The 19,759-nt window shown below is 44.8% G+C and overlaps 1 protein-coding gene across 2 annotated transcripts in view; it reads right to left on the minus strand.

Annotated features, from left to right (window-relative positions):
* Positions 1 to 3,036: 3,036 nt before the first annotated feature.
* The window catches only part of Tiam1 (TIAM Rac1 associated GEF 1), a 211,521-nt gene continuing 194,798 nt past the window's right edge, over positions 3,037 to 19,759 (minus strand). Inside the window, exons 23-28 of one of the 2 annotated variants that reach the window (XM_055614916.1) lie at positions 17,064 to 17,172; positions 14,138 to 14,196; positions 13,541 to 13,643; positions 10,773 to 10,860; positions 8,932 to 9,104; positions 3,037 to 5,634 (exon numbers count right to left, since the gene is read on the minus strand). In XM_055614916.1, the coding sequence (XP_055470891.1) occupies positions 5,165 to 5,634; positions 8,932 to 9,104; positions 10,773 to 10,860; positions 13,541 to 13,643; positions 14,138 to 14,196; positions 17,064 to 17,172 (1,002 nt within the window). In that variant the 3' untranslated portion in view covers positions 3,037 to 5,164. The remainder of the gene's footprint in view (positions 5,635 to 8,931; positions 9,105 to 10,772; positions 10,861 to 13,540; positions 13,644 to 14,137; positions 14,197 to 17,063; positions 17,173 to 19,759) is intronic. The other variant, XM_055614917.1, reaches the window with a different exon arrangement.

Consider the following 19,759-nt stretch of genomic DNA (forward strand, 5'->3'; position numbering starts at 1 on the left):
CTGATTCACCTTTCTCCCATCAGTGGCAAAACATTTCCTGAGACTTGAAAGGTTTGTTGAAAACCCAGAACCCTGGTTTTCTACAAACACACATCTTTTTATGTAATGTCTTTTAATAAAAGGCATCAAAGATGTGTTTCAAGTGAACAAAACTTGTTCCCAACCCCACTCCTACCCCATTTTTTTTTTACCCAGTCCACAAACTAAATAATGCTATTCTTGGAACCATGACCACATTGCCATCTGCCTGCGTTTACAGCCTGCTGGAGACAGAACTAGGTCCCGGGACATCTTCGGCCCAACTACTGAGTCTGAGCCTTATTTAAACTTTATCCTTAAAATGTCTATTAAGAGTTGGCTTTTTGGCTGGTTGGGTTGCTGTTTCTTTTTTTTTTTTTTTTTTTTGGGGGGGGAGGGTGTGCATTAATAACATAGGATCTTGGGTAAAGACTATATTAACTAAGCTTGTCTGAGATATGAACTTGGTTTTACCACTATCAGAAAACCCTCAACCTTCATTTAAATTTGGAGGCAAAACAAGAATCAGCATTACGGTGCAAGACACATCCGAAGGGCAGAGTGTACTGAGTATTAATTGTTGTTATATTCTTCATAGACTAATGGCCAGGTTTTCAAAACACTTGATGTGGGTGGAAGGAGGACAGGGCAGAAAGAAAACCCTATCCTTCCAAGCATTCTTCTCCAAAGAATCTACCTACAAGGTCAGGTAAGAAAGTCAGGCTGCCCTGGTGAAGATGCTGGGCACAAAGCAGAATTCTGACCACTGTTAGACTTCCGTCAAGATTATGGCGTCCTATTGTAGAGACAAGCAGCCCTCCTGAGTTGCTTATGTGCTGGATGCCTGTCAAGCACATCCTCATAAGGAATGAGGATGCCTGTTATGAAGACAGAAGTTGGATGCAGAACATCCATGAGGAGTCAGGTTTTGGTACTTTGTGTGTGTGGTGGTGGCGGCGGCCGCCGTGAGAAGTCAGTGCTGGGTGTCTTCCTTACTTCCTCCTTACCTTAATTTTTGAAACAGGGTCTCACAGAACCTGGAACTTTGATTCAACTAGACTGAGTGCCCAGTGAGTACCAGCCGATTCCATGCCAACCCTCCCAGTACTGAGATTACAGTACTTTTTTCTTTTAAACTTTATTTTATATGTGTTGGTGTGAGGGTATCAGATCCCCTGGAACTGAAGTCACAGATAGCTGTGAGCTGCCATGTGGGTACTGGGAATTGAACCTGGGTCCTCTGGAAGAGCAGCCAGTGCTCTTCACTACCAAGCCATTTCTACAGCCCGAGGCTTATACTCTTAAACCTGACCTTCTATGCGGATAATGGGGTCAAACTTCTGTTACCATGCTTGTGAAACAGGACACTTTTCATGCAGAGCCATCTCCTAGCCCTTGGGTTTCTGCATTTCTTATGTGCTCCTGATACTATTGGTCCGCAGACCTCTCTGCTTGAGCACAGACCTACAAGCAAGGATATAATCAGCAAAGAAAAAATTTTCAGATGGAGTTTAGGCATGGGGAATTGTGTGTGTACATGCATGTATGTGTGTATATATGTGAGTGTGTGCACGTGTGTGTGTTCACGTGAGTGTGTGTAGAGATTACTATAACCAGGTAAGATTGTTCAAGAGACTCTGGAGAAATAAGAATGGAACCCCGATGGAGAGAACAGTGACCAGTGGCCATACTCACTATTTGTTTTGAGTGTGGGAAAGCCCACGACAGCAGCAGACCCCTCACTGACAGAATGAAGTGCTTTTTGTCCCGTCCTGTCTGAGTTCTATACTGCATCCCAAACTTCCCTAGGGACCCCTCAACCTGCTCACACTGGGACAGGGCAGGAGACAGGAAATGAAATTTGGATTCCATTTCCTGTGGTCTGAAATTATTTGTGGAAAAAAAAAAACTGCATGTGATTTAAATGCAGGCTTTTTTCCCCCTCATCATTTCTGCAGCATTACACAGTGACAGTCCCATATGGCGTGTTTCCTATCAGGTATAACAAGCAACCAAGAGACAATTTAAACCTGAGTGCATGGGGAGGTCTGTGTTGTATGAGGAAATACTGTATCATTTTGTTTGTTTGTTTGTTTTTTGTATACTCGAGGTTCTTGGTAACGTGTGTTTTAGGTTTCTTTTTTTGTTTGTTTGTAGCTCTGGCTGTCCTGGAACTCCCTACATAGCTCAGGCTGGTCTCGATCTCACAGAGATCCACCTGCCTCTGCCCCCAGGGCTGCAATTAAAAGTGTGCACCACCACACCTGGCCCTATTTTGGGTTTCTTAAGTCTCCAAATCTTTAGCCCAGTATTTAATATATATATATATATATTTTATATATATATATATATATTTATATATTATATATATATTTATAAATATATATATATATATTTTAGAATTTCATTCATGTGCACAAGGAAAAATGATCATATAGACCATTTCCCTCTTCAACTCCCCCCATGCCCCACTCAACACATCCCAATCCCAACTTCATGTCTTAAAAAAAATCAATCCACTAAGCACAGTCAGTACTGACCACCCTAGACCAAGATGTTTGATATTATTTATTTAATTTTTGGTTAAAACTTCACATGTTGCCAAAACATCTCTCCTTGGAGATCACAATAGCTACTTCATTTTTCTTTTTCTTTCTTTCATTTTTAATTTTGAGATAAGGCCTCACTGTGTAGCCTTAACAGGCAACTAGCTATGTATCCCTGACTGGCCTCAAACTTGTCCATATCTTTCTGATTCTGCCTTCGGAGTGCTGAGATTACCAGCAGGTGCCTCCATGCCTGCCCCCACCCCCCAAAAAAGTTACAGACAACTACGGGCCACTAAGACAGCTCAGCCAGCGAGGAAAACCACTGCTACTACGCCTGGCCCCGAGTTCATTATCTGGTGTGTGTACGGTATGGTGAAAGGAAGGACTCATTTCCGTGGGCGATCCCTCTGGCCTCCACAGGCACACCACAGCATGTACACGCCAGCGCGTGCGCCCATGTGCACGCGCGCGCGCACACACACACACACACACACACACACACACACACACACACACCAATATAACTTAGGAAAAAAGGACAACTGCAGGGATTTTCTCTCCTGGACCGGCTCCCTCCTACAGTTACTTCATCTTCATCCTTCTATCCAAAAAAAGCACAGGGTCTTCCAGGCCCTTTTCAGTACTTTATTGTTGGACAGGCATTTACAACATTCCATTCATAGACCTAAAAACATAAAAATAGACCTTCTTTCAGCTTATAAAAGAAATATATAAGAACTTTTGACATAGACACAAATCATGACCTTATGTACAAGACAATGGCACCCTCTCTAAGCACCAGACTTTCCAGTATTTTTTGATGGCCATGTCGCACGGAGACCAGAAAACGTGACTATTCAACACCTCTGCTTCAGTTTCCATCCAGACGCAGTCGACCCCGAGATGATATGAACAATGCAGTGATACAAAGGGCATAGAAACCATTCTAAAGCTTCTTAAGAAAAACCAGAAGATATAGCAAAAACTTTAATAGAATAAAACTTTCAAAAGATCAAGCTCAAAGCCCTGGAAACCCGAGAAGGGGAGGGACAGAGGACGGGAGAGCAGGAAAGCAAGCGGGGGCTTAGAGCATTGTGTTCTGAACTCTCTATCTGGAAATATAAAGTCATAACTGATTCTTATAAAATATAACTGCTAAAGCTACTATAAAATTCAGGTCTTTAAAGTACCTACTGATGTATCAAACACCAAATAGATATATAGATATATATATATTTATTTTTATTTCCAAAAAGAAAGTTTTCATATTGTTTAAACCCTTTTTAGGGAATGGACATCGTGAAATGGGGAGGAGGAACAAAAAGCTATAAACCTTTTTTTTAAAAAAATGAAAGTGCTATAATGGGTTTTCGTTCTTCCTGTTTGGACATCCATTTAGAAGATTAGGCCCCTTAGCAAGTTTACCCTGTTTCATTGGCATGAAGGGAATATTAACCACAAGGAATGCTTTTGAAGAGGTTCTGAGATTCGGTCATGGACTGTCAGGGAAGGGGAGAGTCATCTATGGATGAAGATGTAATTTTGATGGAAAGGAAACCAGCGATCACCATGGCAACCCCATGAAAAGGAGGCTCCCCTCCCCTGCCATGTGCCACACACACATACACACACACACTGCCCCATTCCCTGTCCCTGTAATCCAACCAAACTCTCATTTCAAATATAGATTCATACATCTAAAAAAAAATCTGTTTCTCAGAAAAAAATGTTTATTCTTAGCATGAGCTTCCGGTTGGCCATTTATATATAAATATAAAGTCATCGTTTGCCACTCACTCCGCAAAGGTTATACCCTTACTTTCAGACTGAGTTACATCTAACACTGTAAAATTCTCATCTATTTGTGCCCCTGCATCTCAAGGAAAATACAAAAAAATAGTCTTTTTTCCTCTCTAAGTGATAGATTTGGATCTCTCTCCCAGGAGTTTGGTATCTTTATAATTCTCTGTAAACTAGAGTTTCCAACACTGACATAGAATCAGACCAGGTATAGACATACACAGAAGAAAAATAATAACAAAAGGCTCATCAAACAGAAATGACCACCCTTTCCTCACACATTCTTAAGACACACAGATATCCTCAGACACTGAAGAGGGGGGAGTCACAACACTGCAGCTATACGGATGTCTCAGTTTGTTCCGTTTTCCTGTGTGTCTGAAGGTGGTTGTTCCCCAGCTACGAGACTGGAGTCAGAGGGGAGAGGATGTGACATCCGTGTGTGCCATCCTGTCACTCTGATACTTTGACTGCTGGGGTGGGGACAGTGCGATTCCCAGTGCTACCAATTGTTTGTTCTGAGTCTTCAGGTCCTGATGAACTGAGAATAAATAAAAGCCCTTGGTACAGAAAAAGGACTCGAGCTTATTTGGGATTCTGAACAATTCTCTCTCATGTCATTAAGAATAATGAAGGTGGGTGGCTACATGGCTTCAGACCCAAGTCAGCTGCCAAAATCTATGTGCAAGAGTGCCACCTAAGGGGACATTCTCGTGGACGGCACAGAAGGGTGAGCAGAGTGAGTGTGGGGCCGGCAACCTATCTATACACATTCTCTAAAGGGACAAAAAAATAAGTCATATCTCAGTGTTCAGTTTCCTGGAGGGGGCAAAGTCTTCACGCCTAACCCAAATGACTTCCTCGCTTGCACTCTCCAGGCCTCCATTGATGCCCGACAGGGCCGCTTGCTTCTTGAGCTGCGTCATGCGGGACGCGTGGCTATCGAGGGTTCTCCGGCCTCGGGCACGCTGACTGATGGAGGCAGCCTGAAGCTGCTCGTGCAGGTCTCTGTCCACTGAGGCGCCCTTCACGGACTCACAGAACTCATCATCATCACTGAGGATGTCTGTCTCCTTGACGTCATCCTGCTCCTCATACTGAGCAAGATCAAACTGTTCCTCTACCCAGCGGTCAGTGTCCCCGCCACCGGGGGGCTGCTGGGGCTCTTTCTCCGGGCTGCTGGCCGAGATGGCATCGGAATCAATGGTAAACCTGTTTCGAGCCAGTCGCCGCCTCCTCCTCCCAAGAGACTTGCTTGGGGCAGACACTGCACACACACATAAAAATATAAAAATAAACTCCCACATGCCTTACCATGAGATGAAAATCCAGCAAGCAAAGAAAAGAACTGTAAAGGGCAAATGGGCCTCAGGAGTTTGGGGTCTAGCCCTCACCATCCTGGTGTCTACCTTGCTCATGTCTAAACTGCAGATGGAGCTGTGAGGCCCAGAGAATAAGGGGTGAAGGTCGACAACACCAGCGGCTGTAGGTTACGGGGAAGGAAACAATCTACTCCAACCTGTGCGCCCGTAAGATAGGCAGCCCAGATGCCTGCCGCTCGCCACAATACTGGACTGTCCTCGGCATGACTGTGCCCATGCCACAGAGCTATGTCACCCCAGGCTTATCCAAGAGTCATATAGCCAGAATATAGGTCCTTAGTGAGCCTGAGAGACGCTCCTGGGGTTTTGCTGTCCGGAAGGCCTCACCGCTGTGCTGTCTGGAGCAGCGAGCATGGTCCTCCTTTCTGGGGACATGAATATAAGGTTTCTTGAGGATCCACAGTTAGACTGAGGGCACCACCTTCTCAGAGGTGCTATGTGGAAAATCAGCTCCCAGAGACACAGGTTTTACACCTTTTCTGATAAGGTCCAATATGGATGCTGAAGCTAAGCTGAGCCACAGTCCTAACTTCTAACTACCCGCTGTGAATCGTCAGCTCTTTTACAGCGGAATAAAAATACCAGCACCAGAGTGGAATGAGAAATAAATAATAGACGCCACTCTAGCACCGAGAAACAAAGGGCCATAGGAAGTTACTCAGAGCTAAAATCTTTGAGTTCATTAATTTACCCCACTGCCCTCCAGAAAGTCAGGATTACTAAAGGCAAACAAAGAGTGCAACCAACCAAGCAAGTAACCAATAGGCACACAGGCACACACACACTGGTTCTTGCGGAAACTGTGCCACTGTTGCATTGGACACTGTGGGACGAAATGCGACCCAGGCTTTCCATGGAGAAAGCACCTCACATACCGGTTAGGAGCTGCCCTCCCGAAAACCAAGTCTCAGACCCCGGGAGACCGCTCCAGAACTGCCAGAAGAGCCTATTCTCAGCACTCTGAGCGCTCCAACACCTCCAAACACAGAACAGATGGACACCGCTCTTGTTTAAAGAGGGGACTAGAAATAAACCCCAGGCAAAATTGGAGGAAGTGAAAAAGAACTTTTCCATTGGGGAAAAAAAAAAAAAAAGCAAAAACGTCTCTCTACTTTGAGCCTAACCCCACTGCAGGGCAACACGTGGCTCTCCCCAGTCATTGCATCTGAATGACACCACTTCACTACTGGCTTGCTAGAAACAAGTGAGAATCGTCTTCGTGATCACATATTTAGGGGCCAAAGGTAGTCATGTCTGAACCTTTGAAATGTGTCCGGCAAAGAGTTGACAGATGGGTGGGCAACAGTGAAAATGCAGCAAAATATTAATTATAGAATTTAGATATAGGGACGAATTCTTTTAGCTGCTCCCTAAGTCTTAAACTTTTTCATAAGAAAATTATAGAATGAGAAGTTTTGACTCCGTTATTGGCTGAAGCAATCGCACTCTAGAGTAAGTGGAGAGTATTTGTTCTTATCCAAACAACACACACATCCTGTGGAATGCAGAATGAATCAGGCCTGTCTGCTATTTATGCAAAGGACACCTAGTAGCCCAGCTGGCATTAGTGCGTCCCTTTCAGTCTCAGGGAGACCATCTTTGCCGATCACTGAAGTGCCATTTTTGTAAATCATGGAGCATGGACACTGTAATGACCAGGAGTTACTTCAAAGGGAGAGTGAAGAGAAATATTTGTCAGCCAAAAATGAACCATAAGGCAAAACACCTTTCAATTGGACAAATCCAACAGGCTATGATACAGTGGCTTTCACTTGGTGTTCATAATGGTTTAGACTAGGTAGTGGTTTTATTTCCAAGAACATATCAGACAAAGGCATTGGTATATCCTATAGACAAAATGTATGTGTGTGTGTGTGTGTGTGTGTGTGTGTGTGTGTGTGTGTGTGTTTATTTGTTTTGTAAATGCACTTCTGAATTTAGGTTCCTAAGTTAACAGCAAAAGCTGTTGGTGGTGAGGGTGCCTGAGGCTGGAGCTTACTTCCCACTTAAAACATCCTGCAGCAAGCAAGAGCCGCGCATAAAATGCCGACCACTTTCTCTCTTGCCATGAAATGATGAAGTGTTTTTACAGGGCGCTCCTGAGAAGTTGGGGGTAGGGATGCACGCATAACTGTTAGGCTATTTGGAGAACTTGCAGTTTGGGGGCTTTGGGGTATAGGTTTTCAAGAAGCATAAAGACTGGAGAATAGACTTAGGGTAACCTTCGCCAACACCCACTAGTTAAACTCATGGTACCTAGAGAACATAACAGCCCACGTCAAGGTTGGTAGATTATGCCTATGAAGTACACACCGAGTCATAGCTTTCACACACCTTTGCAACACAACTGAGAACTGGTAGGAAGGTAATAGAAGGTAGAAATCCTTTTTTGCAAATTTGAAAAAAAAATATTTCACGAGACTCCTCCCTGAAAAATTCTGAGCTACATTTAGGAAAGGAGCAACCAGAATGTTGATGGCATTAAGTAAGTCCAGTATTAGGAAAGTGTCACTCTTCCGGGGTATGTTCTGTTGCCTTTTGCGTGTGGTGGCAATGGTATTCCTTCTTTGTTGCTCTAGAGACATGGATAAGCACGCCAAGAGCATTTCCTGGGGACCAGGTAAACTCCCTTTTCTTCTTTTCTAAAAGCAACTGAAACCTTCCTCAAACACTGAAACTGAACTAAAGCTCTGGGCACAAAGCGAGAGTCAACAGCTTCTGTGTCATCTGGTCTACCATGCTTGAGCATGAAGCCCTCACTGGGCACAGGCTCGTCTTTTGCAAAGTCCCTGTGTTCTCAGACAGTGGACTATGACTTTGTTGACTCGCTGCTTCTTACTGAACCAAGCTGGCTGCCATGCAAAGCAGCGACTCTCATTCCATAAGCAGGCTAAGAGGGCCTCTTCCCAAAGAGGATGCATTGGCTGCTCGCTTGGCCATTGAGAGATGAGCTCACCAGCCAAAAAGAAAGCAGCAAGAGAAGGTTAAGGGAAGGGAAGGAGAGCCAACAAAGGGAAGATTCCCCAGAACCCACCAGGAAGGAGACAAAACAATCAGCCTCACATCATGGAAGAATGTCCCCTGCCTCCTCCCCCACAAGACCACACCTAACTCCTGCTCCCTGGAGGCTCACAGTGGAGTTGGGGTGATGGGGATCTTGTAGGTCTGAATCCCCACAGTACCTGCCCTGCTCATGGCTGGCCTGGCACCTTTAAGCGCACATAATCTCTTGCCTCCAAAGGGGACGTACTGCTGGGATGAGGGGAGGCTTTCCGTTTTGAGGAGCTGTCTTCTGTGTTTGTCTCGAAGGATCGAATGTACAGACTTCAGAAAATCCTTTCGGCTCTCTGGGGAGCTATGAAAAGAAGATTTACACATATTAGGAAACCAGTTCTCAATGGAGGGAACTGATAATGCCATCAGGTACAGCCAAATAAATGTCCCTAAGAGCAAAGATGAAAGAGGCAAGGACGCCAGTTTCTATGCTTAGCTACCTCCTCATGGCAGAGATAAAAAGCACAATCTCTCATCCCTTCATGCTTTGCGAATCACCTTCTACAGCCAATCTGGGACACACCCACCAATAATGAATAGATAATGGACAAAGTAGTTTAATACCAGGAGGTTGCTGAAATTCCGCTCTTTAGACATAAGTCCCATTCTTCCGTGCTGTAAAATGTTAAGGAGAAAATGACTTGCACCTTTGGGGAACACCCACAGAGGGACATCCCAGTGTGTTTGCTCTTTCCTCCTGTTAATCAAATCTTCCCATGTCCTGATTCACACATTAAGGTTAGGGTCTTAAGAACTGTTCAATCTTCCAAATCCTAACTGTCATAGCAGAAAAATATCTCCTAAGTGACAGTTATTTTTCTTTATGTTCAATATGTGTGTACATATATATATGTATTCATGTGCACACACACACACACACACACACACACACACACACACACACACACACATTTTGAATCAGGGTTTCACTATATAGTTCAAGCTAGCCTAAAACTTGAAACCTTCAGGCCTCCAGTTTCTTAATGCTAGGTTTGCAGGCATGTGCTACTCACTGGACCTGACAAAGTTCTCATGATTTTCACAAGCTGTTTCACCTACTATTAATTATAAGCAATAAATACACAAACAGGCTGGCTGGATACTTTGTAGAGTCTACCACCAAAATTGCAAAGAAAGCTGCCAACAGGTCAGCCTAAGTAGATGAGAAAAGGTGGTACTCCAGGCATGAGGAATACTTGGAAATTTTTAACTTCTTCCGACAGCTTTCTGGAGATCAGCCCCTTGTTGGCCCCAGGCATCCAACATGGGGGTGACATGGCCAACATATAACGTGGGCTGTGACCCATCTGAATGTGGAGACTGAAATGTTCAATGCACTTTCTGTAAGGTTCTGGGCAGAGCATCCTCCATCAGTCGTGGCTGCCCTCAGTCCGACTAAGGAAGCAATAAACACAAGGTACATTGCAGATTAATGTTTGCTAAATGTGTCTTTTACTATACCAGCAACAACATGAAAATATCATGAATAATTATAATGGTATATTCTGTTATCATTGCCAGCAGTACACAGCACACTGATACTCTGTGTGAAGAGAAGTAAATGTTGAGTTAATTGCTGAATGCACATGGCCAATTAATATGGATCATATTAAAGCCACATAGGATGACAGATGCCATTTTTATGTTTCTAGAGGAAAAGAGAGATGGAAAAAGAGGAGGAAGTAAAGGATGAAAGGGGAATAATTAATAACAATAAGTGAAAACCCACGTTATGAGTCACTCAGAATCTGCCCATGAGCACCAGAGGCAGCAGCTCCATGCTGAAGAGTCTCTAAAGGTTAAGGATACTGGGAAGACCCTCAGCTCCTATTCTCTCCTCCAGCAGACTCTCAGAGATGTGCAAACAATGCACAAAGCACCCCAAGGCAGTCCTGTCAGGCACCCTGCCCTCCAGAAAGCACAAAGGGCAGTCCCTGGCTAGGACTTGACCTCCCAGACCTCAGCTCACCTGCAGCAGAGGTGGAACACCCGTTCTGGCCTCCCTTCCGATTCTGATTTCACGTGGACAATTTCACACACAGCATTTGCCTCTGCATCTAGATGGGTTAAAAAAAAAATGTCATATTAGGCATATTTTGGTGGACTTATTTGTATTTTTTTTTTTTTTTTTGCAGATGAATTTTTCATGCTTGGTTTCTGCAAAAACAATGCAAAGTAACTTGAGACCCAAGTTACTTCACTCCAATCCTGAGCTAAAGAGACAAGACTCTAGAAGCTCAATGTGCGCTATCAAAAAAAACAGAATGGGGCAGGGGGCTGAAGAGATGTTGAAGGAGCTAAGAGCCTGAGGCTCTTGCCAAAGCCTGGTGTTAAGTTCCCAGCACACACGCGCGCACGCGCGCGCGCACACACACACACACACACACTAAATGTTAATAAAACACTCAAAATCTTCCAGATGGTCTAGAAGATAGATCACACTAAAGACTCCATTCTGCTTCTACAGCCTCTTTGCCTGAACTATTTCAGTCAGGCGCTAGGCTCTTTTGGGCTAAGCAGGGCCTGGGACTTGAGTGGGTATCTTCATCAGGCACAGGCACAGGAGGCCTGCACTGGCATATGTTTTGGGCGTCCTTTCTTTATGTCACCACACCTAATGACAGATAGGCTACCCGGGTGACTTAAACAGGTTCCTTTGCTACCTTTCCCAAGCTGCCCACAAAAAAAAAGAACAAAAATGTGCTAAGAAAAAAAAAAAAAAAAAAAAAAGGCTCTCTGTATTTTTAAGAATCTTTTCACAGTCATGAACTTACTGTGAGCACACGTGTGTGCCTGCAAGGGAAGGCCAGAGAGACTCTGTTCTCTACTTCACCCGCACGGGTCCTGAAGACCAAACTCAGGTCATCAGGGTTGGCAGCAAAAGCCTTTATCCACAGAGCCAGCTACTGCTGGCTGAATGCTCAGGCCTGGAATCCATGGGTAGAGGTCCATGGTGCTTTGTCATGTCGGCCATGCTGCATTATGTCAGGTCATGAATACAGTGTTTGTGAGAGGAGCCACTCACTGCACACCTCAAGGCCTCCGTCTCACCCAGAGGTTCAGAAGCCTGGCCACGGAATGCTCCCCCGCAGCTACGTCACTATCTGCCAAACTTCCCCAAGCTGAGAGAAGATTCTAGAAACTCCAAGTACTAACTCTCAAGTCCACTGGAATGCACTCAAAATGTAACATTGTGACCAGTCTTTGTAATTCAACTAAAATATACTTTCATCTAGAAGGATTTAAATTTGATTTGAATGAAAAAAACAGAGGTTGGGAGAATAAAATGTCATTACCACAAAGACTGCTTTGTTTTCAGAATGTGAAGTTATGTCTTAATGAAGGCAAAATTCCTGGCTAAGAAGACTACAGATTTCCATAGAAATCAACCTCCACATTTATAAGCCTGGTATGAGGAAATATGCTCAGATAATTCATAAAGCTTTAAAAGGCATCGGGGTCCATAGAGATGCTGTATCGGTTAAGCCTGACTGCTCTCCCATGGACCTGGCTTCATTTCCCAGCACCCACACCACAGTTCACAAGTGTAACCCTGGTTACAGGGGTTCTGCCTCTACAGGTTCTGCATGCACATGGTGGACAGAATACCAGCAAACAAAACTCTAATATACATAAAACAATCTTCTTAAAGATACCACTAGCATTTAAGGGCCTAAACCTCAAAATACTGTCACAGCTCCTATAGATCTATGATCCCAGAGCACCTGCAAACTCCCTGTAAATCAAGTCTGAAATCCCTTAGAACGATTCCAAAGAGAATACACCCACACATCCAGTCAGCTCTCTCATTCATTTGGTTTATTCGTTCATTTATTCACTAGTTAGCCAAGCTGCTGACAAAGACACAGTGCAGGGAACATGCTAACAGGGAGGCGGGAGCTCACAAGCCCCCTACACAGAGCAGAGAGGCTACTGAAAGTCCAGCTTCTGGAGAGGGAGAGGCAGTTTTCTTTAAGGGCATGGTCCTTGGTAGGTCCACATGTTCCATTAGAGACCCCAGGCTCCTGAGTGAGTGTACAGGGAGCACAAACTGGACTTGGTGGGTTACTGTTGAGTTGGGGAGTGAATATAATCAAAATATATTAAATTCTTAAAGAATTAATACAAGGGGCCTAGAGAGATGGTTCATCAGTGAGGAACACGTGGGGCTCTCCCAGAGGAGCCAGCACACACATGGGGGTTGACAAGCATCTCCAACTCCAGCTCCCGAACAGCCAATGCCTTCTCATCTCTACAGGCACCACCAGGCACACACACGGTACACATACATACATGCAGGCAAAACACTCGTGCATTAAAATAAACAAATCTTTAAGGAAACCTATAAAGACATACTTTATAAATATACATATATATTATAGTGTGTGCAAGAAGATGGAGGGAAGAGTTAGTTAAGCATAGAAGATAAGAGATGACCTAGAATGAATATACAGACAACTCACACACAGAAGAAAGGACCAGAGAGATGACTGGGCAGGTAAAGGTGTCTGTTCCCAAGTCCGATGACCCAAGTGTGAACCCTGAGTCCCAAATGTTGGGGAAGAGAAGCAACTGCTCAGCAGGCTGTCTTCTTACCTCCCCAGAAGTGGCATGACACATGCATGCATATGGTATACACACATATGCATACATACATATTTTTATATTAAACACACACTACTGTTCAATATAAAAAGGAAAAGAAGAATCGGAAACCTAGTATGTATCGGTGCTTACCTGCGCTCGGCAGAGCTCGTACTTGCAAAGCTTCAGTCGGGATCATGTGTCGGAACCGGAAAGGGTCCCACTCCTCATAGATTGACAGCCTGTGAGAGCCAACCTGCAGGAGAGAAGCAGCCCGCTGTGTAAGGGCGAGGTGATCTACCTGGAGCAGCTCCCACATTTTCCACACCAGTGCAGACCCAGGGACTCCGTGCAAGCCAAAGAAATATCACATGACCCCATGCACTCTTGGCTTCTCCGGCAGATGCATGCGAGAGGCTGCATGGTAAATGTGATGGTGCGCACTAAATGCAAAGGGGTGAGAAAGAGACAGGAAGAAGAGTGAGTCTCACACAAGAATGAGGGCAACAGGGAAAGCCAAGACTCGTCAGAAGGGTTCTGGCCATGGGGAGGCTCAGTGTGTACCCACTGGCATGCTCCACACATGAGCCAGTCTGCGGGAAGGAAGCAGACCAGGGTCCCCTGCAGGGGGCCTAGGGTCACTTATAAAGGAAACAGGAGGCTTCTGCTGACAAGGGTAGAACTATGCAGACACAACTGAGAAGCAGACAGGTGCACTTGGAAGCTATGGGATGTAGTGAGGACGCTTACAAGTTTCTTCTTCTGCTTGGAACCGTCTTTGTACACAAGGACCACGGCAGTTTTGAAGACTGCAAGTGAGAACAAGAGCAGTTACAGGAAATGTGCAGGCATCCACACTTGACTGGGATCAGCCATTGTGATTAGAGTTAATGATCTTAAAAAGGAGGCTCAAGGCATTCCTTTAATCCCAGCACACAGGGAGGCAGAGGCAGGAGGAACTCTGAGTGTGAGGCCAGCCTGGCTTACAGAGTGAGTTCCAGGATAGCCAAGCCTACAAAAAGAAACCCTGTCTTGAAAAACAAAACAAAACAAAGCAAAGAGGCTCAGGAGACATTTTGGCTTCTTTGCCATGTGAACACAGCTAGAAGGCTTCACTGAAATGAAGCATCTGGTACCGAGCTCTACTGCCCCAATACCTCAAGAAAATTTCATTCTCTGACCCTAAGGAGTGGTCCAGACTTGTGGCAGCTGGAGGAGACACTGACTAGTCTGTCCGACATGAATAACAGATCATTCTCAGGGAAGGGCACAGGCTCTAAGCCTCTGGAAGTGACCACAAAGCACATGGCTTATTTTCCATCTTTCTTTGGATAGGGCAGGGTTCCCTCTTGTCAGAGAAGGAGCACTTCCACCTGCCTCCTGTCTACCCTGTGACATTATTCAACCCCTTTAGCTATGACCTTGAGCCCTAAGATTGCCTTGTCAGCCCGAAACACAACTATTTCTGTACCTGTGTTTTACAGTGGGGGTCATTAGCATTCAGTACAGAATTCCCATTATGTGACGCAAGGGGCCAGTGGCAGCAAGACAGCATCCATTTTAGAATGCTGCACTATGTCCTAAAAAACTACAGTTTAAAACTAAAGGACAACCGGACTGTCACCCCAAAGCTGCCTGATCAATAGTCATTAACCTACTTCCTAACTTTAGAAGGCATTTCTAAGGCTTGGTTAGCTCTGCCTAGCTAGTTGAAACCACAGATGTCACCTTTAATGAACTAATCCATGACTTAGTCAAACACTACTCTTCATGACAACAGTCAGACTTTTTTCATAATCCTGATTTTAAATTCCTCCTCTTTTCTCTCATTACTGTTATTCTGAAAAGAGTATCTGAGTAATGGTGAGCTTGCCTCTAATCACAGAGCCTTTCAAATGTTTTATCCCACAAACCAAAGACCCTGATGAGTTTGCCACCAGTAAGGTACACCGAGCTGGGAAACACAGCTTGTGTTTGCAGCTGGGCGGGCTGGGCTTGGCCTCTCTACATCAGTTGCCTGACACTGCCTCCTGTGTGTAGCCAAGGAAACAAGGAGCAGCGGAATGCAGGGTACCAACTGAGCCTGTGGAACAAGTCTCACCGACCACACCATACCTTACAACAGGCATCTTCTAGACCACTTATAGCATGGGTTAGTGAACCCTGGCCTTCCTGCTACCTCTGCACGGCAACACTGCTGTCTCACCCATCTTTATCCCTTCAAAGCCTGTGGTCTGTCAGTCCAGAGACCAAAGGTTTCCTTATGTGGCTTTCAACAGAAATGTCTGCCAACCTCTAACTTTCTCCCACTCAAATTATTCTGCTTCTAAATCTTCTTGTTTCTAATTATATGAAATCTGCAAAACTCAAGAGGTAAAGTCATGAAATATCCTAATGTTTCACACTGAAGCAGGTGGCTGACTCACTTCCTACAGTGTTCCACGACCCATAAAGACAGTAAGGAGCATGGGAGACACCAAGGCCCCCTCTCTCCCAGTCTAGGACACAGTCTAGGACACAGAGGTCATACAAAAAGGAAGCAAGCCCTACAGTCTCTCGAATACCACTAATCAAGACTAACCACACCATAGGCTACCCCCTGTGCTCTGTGATGCTGTATTCGGTCCTGATCTCTTGCCACATTTTTCTTTAATGCAATGTCTTTAAGAGATTCAGCAGCAATTTGAAAATTTTGGAAATATCACTAATATTTAATGATTCTAGGTGGGGGGGGCAACAAATATTCATGTTTAACACTGATTCAAATATTACTGGACAGTTCCATTTGGGAATTGCATCATGGAAAAAAAAACATTTAGGGGAAAAAAAGCAATAAGCAACCACTGCCCTTTCACAACATCAGGTGAGAGGGTGGCAACAGCTAGAGTTCCTAGCCTGAACCTTCTAGGAAAAGCTAGGGACAAAATGCCCTGTAAAACAGAAGCAGGGGCTGCTAACCCGTCCACGGAAAGGACCAACCCTGCAAGAGCATTCATACCTACACTGCCAGCCTGGAGCTGGAGCTCCAGAACTGCTCACATTTCCCAGAATGCTAACATAAGTTTTCTCCCTCAAAAACATGGGTACAATAGACTTCTAAGTGATCTGTACCTGAGCCTCCCTGAAATGGCTTATCAAAACAGAGCACAAGCTAAGTCTGTTTTCACTAGCATTAGCAACATGACTGGTTTAACCCATGGAGACCCAGTCACAGCAGTAGGTCAGCTGAGAAATGGCCCCTACATCGTGGCATTGCATAAAGCAACGCGGAGCCAGGGTAAAATAAAAGAGCCAGGCTCTGGGGTCTCAGAAACCGCTTGCTCTCGATTTTTCATTTGACTTTTCTTAATTTACTGTCAGTTCATGGACACATGGACTAGCAGGTAAAATGATTTTTTTTTTTTAAAATACGATGTAAAGAAAAAACAAATCACTTCCCTGCTTGTGTCTCCACAACATGCCCACACATACAGCTGAGCGGCTACCACACTGGACCACATTTAGCGAGAAGGTTTAATTTATAGTTGTTTACATTTATTTGGAAGACATTGGTGGCTGGAGCAGCAAGCTATAATTAGCTTCACTGTAATAAACCAGCTCTTGGGAAAGGACTACTCTCTGTTTGGAAAAATAAGTCAGCTGTTTCCCATCCTCAGCACCCTCTCCCGACACATACCAAAGGCGGCCAACTCTGGCTCCTTCTTCCACTTCCCCAGCGAGGCGGGCGGGTTCAGCCAGATGACAGTCGTGTGCAACAGCAGGTCACCCATGCTCAGGTCTGCGACCTGCAACTCAGAGACGTCGCAAGCTTACTCAGGGTGTGGTCCATACGAAGGTTTGCGTGCAGTTTTAACACGCAGTAAGGCAATGTCATGAACTAGAGTCCATGAAAATAGTGTTCTAAAAAATACTTGCTTAGTAGTTGCAGGAAAATACACCAAAGAGCTCTATTTGGTCATTCCACAGTGTGTGTATGAACCAAATATCATGTTGTGTACTAGAAACGGAGGCTTGGGCTTTACATGCTTTGACCTAATTTTTGTTTTGTTTTGGTGTGGTTTTGGTTTTTCAAGACAGGGTTTCTCTGTGTAGCCTTGGCTGACCTGGACTCTCTTCATAGACCAGCTGGTTTCAAACTCACAGCGATCTGCTTGCCTCTGCCTCCCTGAGTGCTAGGATTAAAGGTGTATACCACTGTGTGTGGGGGAGTGGGGGGCTTTGACATAATATTTTAACTTGCAGAGTTTATTGAGTAATTATTTTTTGAGTTAGACATTTCTATCTGATCATAGGTTTACCAGCATATAATCTCACTTTAAGCCTAAAAACATCCAGTACAACACTCACTTATTAATCTACATGAAAAAAATTTAAAAGTAATACAGAGAATGACCCATCACATTTAAAAAACACTTTCTGTGTCAGTAAACACCATTCCCTCCTGAAGCTGTAGATATCATGACAGCTAGTCCTGCTAAATAATGTCACTACATTTGCCTTGTTTGACCTAGAATAATCTAATGAAATATTAATAAAAAATATTTGTTAATCATGACATGTCTAAACTAGAACAGAAATCTTCTAAATTATCAAAACCTACATGGGGGAGGGCAATTTTTTAAAAAAGTTCTTATTTTTTCCTTTGTTTTATGTCTATCAAAATGCTAGGAATGCGATGACAAAAGGGTATAAGCCTGGGTCCCCGTACAGCAACCGGTGAGATCCAGCCTATGAAACTAAAGCTTTCGTATCCAGTGAAGACAGTATCTCAGGGAGAACTAACGGCATTGGGGGCCCACGACAAAGGCCCGTCGGAAGGCCATGGAGCCACAACAGTGCAGTCAGTCTTCAGCAATAGCAGAATCAAATCAGTTTTCCTCTCCTGATTCATTTCAAGGAAAACTTACTTCTCTTCAGAAGCGGGGAAAAGCCAAGCCAGATTCTGAAGATTTCTTGCCATACTCACGAGGAATAGACAGGGAACGCCTCCGAGACCATGTGGCCAAAGTCTAATTGGGCTGTCTTCATGGTCAAGTGCAAAACAGACTCAGACAAGGGTTAGTTTCAGACCTAACCAGATGTGATGAACCACAGCGGCCAGTGGCAGCCTTGTGTTCACACCCGGCAGGGCATGGTTCTATTGCCGGTGGTCACGGGAGATCTGAAAACATCCAGTGAAAAATCCTCACAGACACATTCATACACTTTAACTATCCTGGGTCCAGGGTATCCACACCGTAAGCGCCGCTTGTCCATCTGTCACTTAAGAGCCATCTTGGATATCAAATCAACTGTTACGATGTCATGATACTTGGTTTATCTAATATAGGCTCCAAAGCCCGAGAGCAGTGATGCCACCAATTCAGATACAAAAGCCAATGTGCTTCTTTGCCATTCAAAAGGCAAAAGAGTTCAACTAACGAGAGTGAGGGTGGGGGAGATGTAGCTCAACTATCCATGAGATTGTAAAGAGAGAAACAAAACTTCATTCTAGTTTTGTTTGAATTCTAGTTTTGTCGTGTCCAGCTGCACAGGTGTGTCCGCCACGTGTGGTGAATGAGTAGTTAGGGTGAAAAGGCGTTTCACTGGGAAGAGCACGAGGCAGAGACCTGGACGCAGGAGCTGAAGCAGAAACAATGGAGGACTGCCACTTGCTGGCCTGTCCAGCCTGTCTTCTTACACACCTCAGGACCACCTGCCCATGGACGGTACTACTCTGCTGAGGACTGGGCCTGTCACATCAGTGATTAATCAAGAAAATGCCCTCAGATCTGCTACTGGCAAGCCGGCAGAGGCATTTTCTGAATGAAGTTCCTCTCCTCCTCTTCTCAAATAACTCTACTTGTGCCAAATTAAGAAAAAACTAGCACCCCTCCCCCACTGGGGTGCTCTCTGCCATGTGGTTACAGGCAACTCTCACAGCCCACGGCCTTACCCGTGGGTCAGTGCTTCGAGCCACTGTAGGTCCCTCCCGTACACCTCTTCAGGAGCCCATCTGCAGACCACACACTTCAGTTCTTTGGGTCTCTAAAGCTTAAGCCCAACTCTCTCTCCCTTAAGGTTCAAATACTAGAAAAGATGGGATTTCACTCCTGGAGGACAAACAGCTCCATTGACAGGGCTGCAGAGGATCCCAAGGAGCTTCTGCTGCTTCTCAAGCACAGCAACAACCTGGCAGCCGGCTCAACACAACGCAGTGTCACTTCTTGCTCTGGCCACCAGAGACAGCGGCTGTGATGCCGACCGGCTCTGTTGGGACTGAATGGAGGTACTGCTTCCCTCAATGGAGTTATAATTGCTGTAATTATTGCTGAGACATGTCACTACCAAGGGTAAAAATATTAAGCAATTATTAATATGCTTATAGATATT

Source organism: Psammomys obesus, unplaced genomic scaffold (assembly GCF_907164565.1).
Source record: "Psammomys obesus unplaced genomic scaffold, mPsaObe1.curated_primary_1811, whole genome shotgun sequence".
Taxonomy (NCBI): domain Eukaryota; kingdom Metazoa; phylum Chordata; class Mammalia; order Rodentia; family Muridae; genus Psammomys; species Psammomys obesus.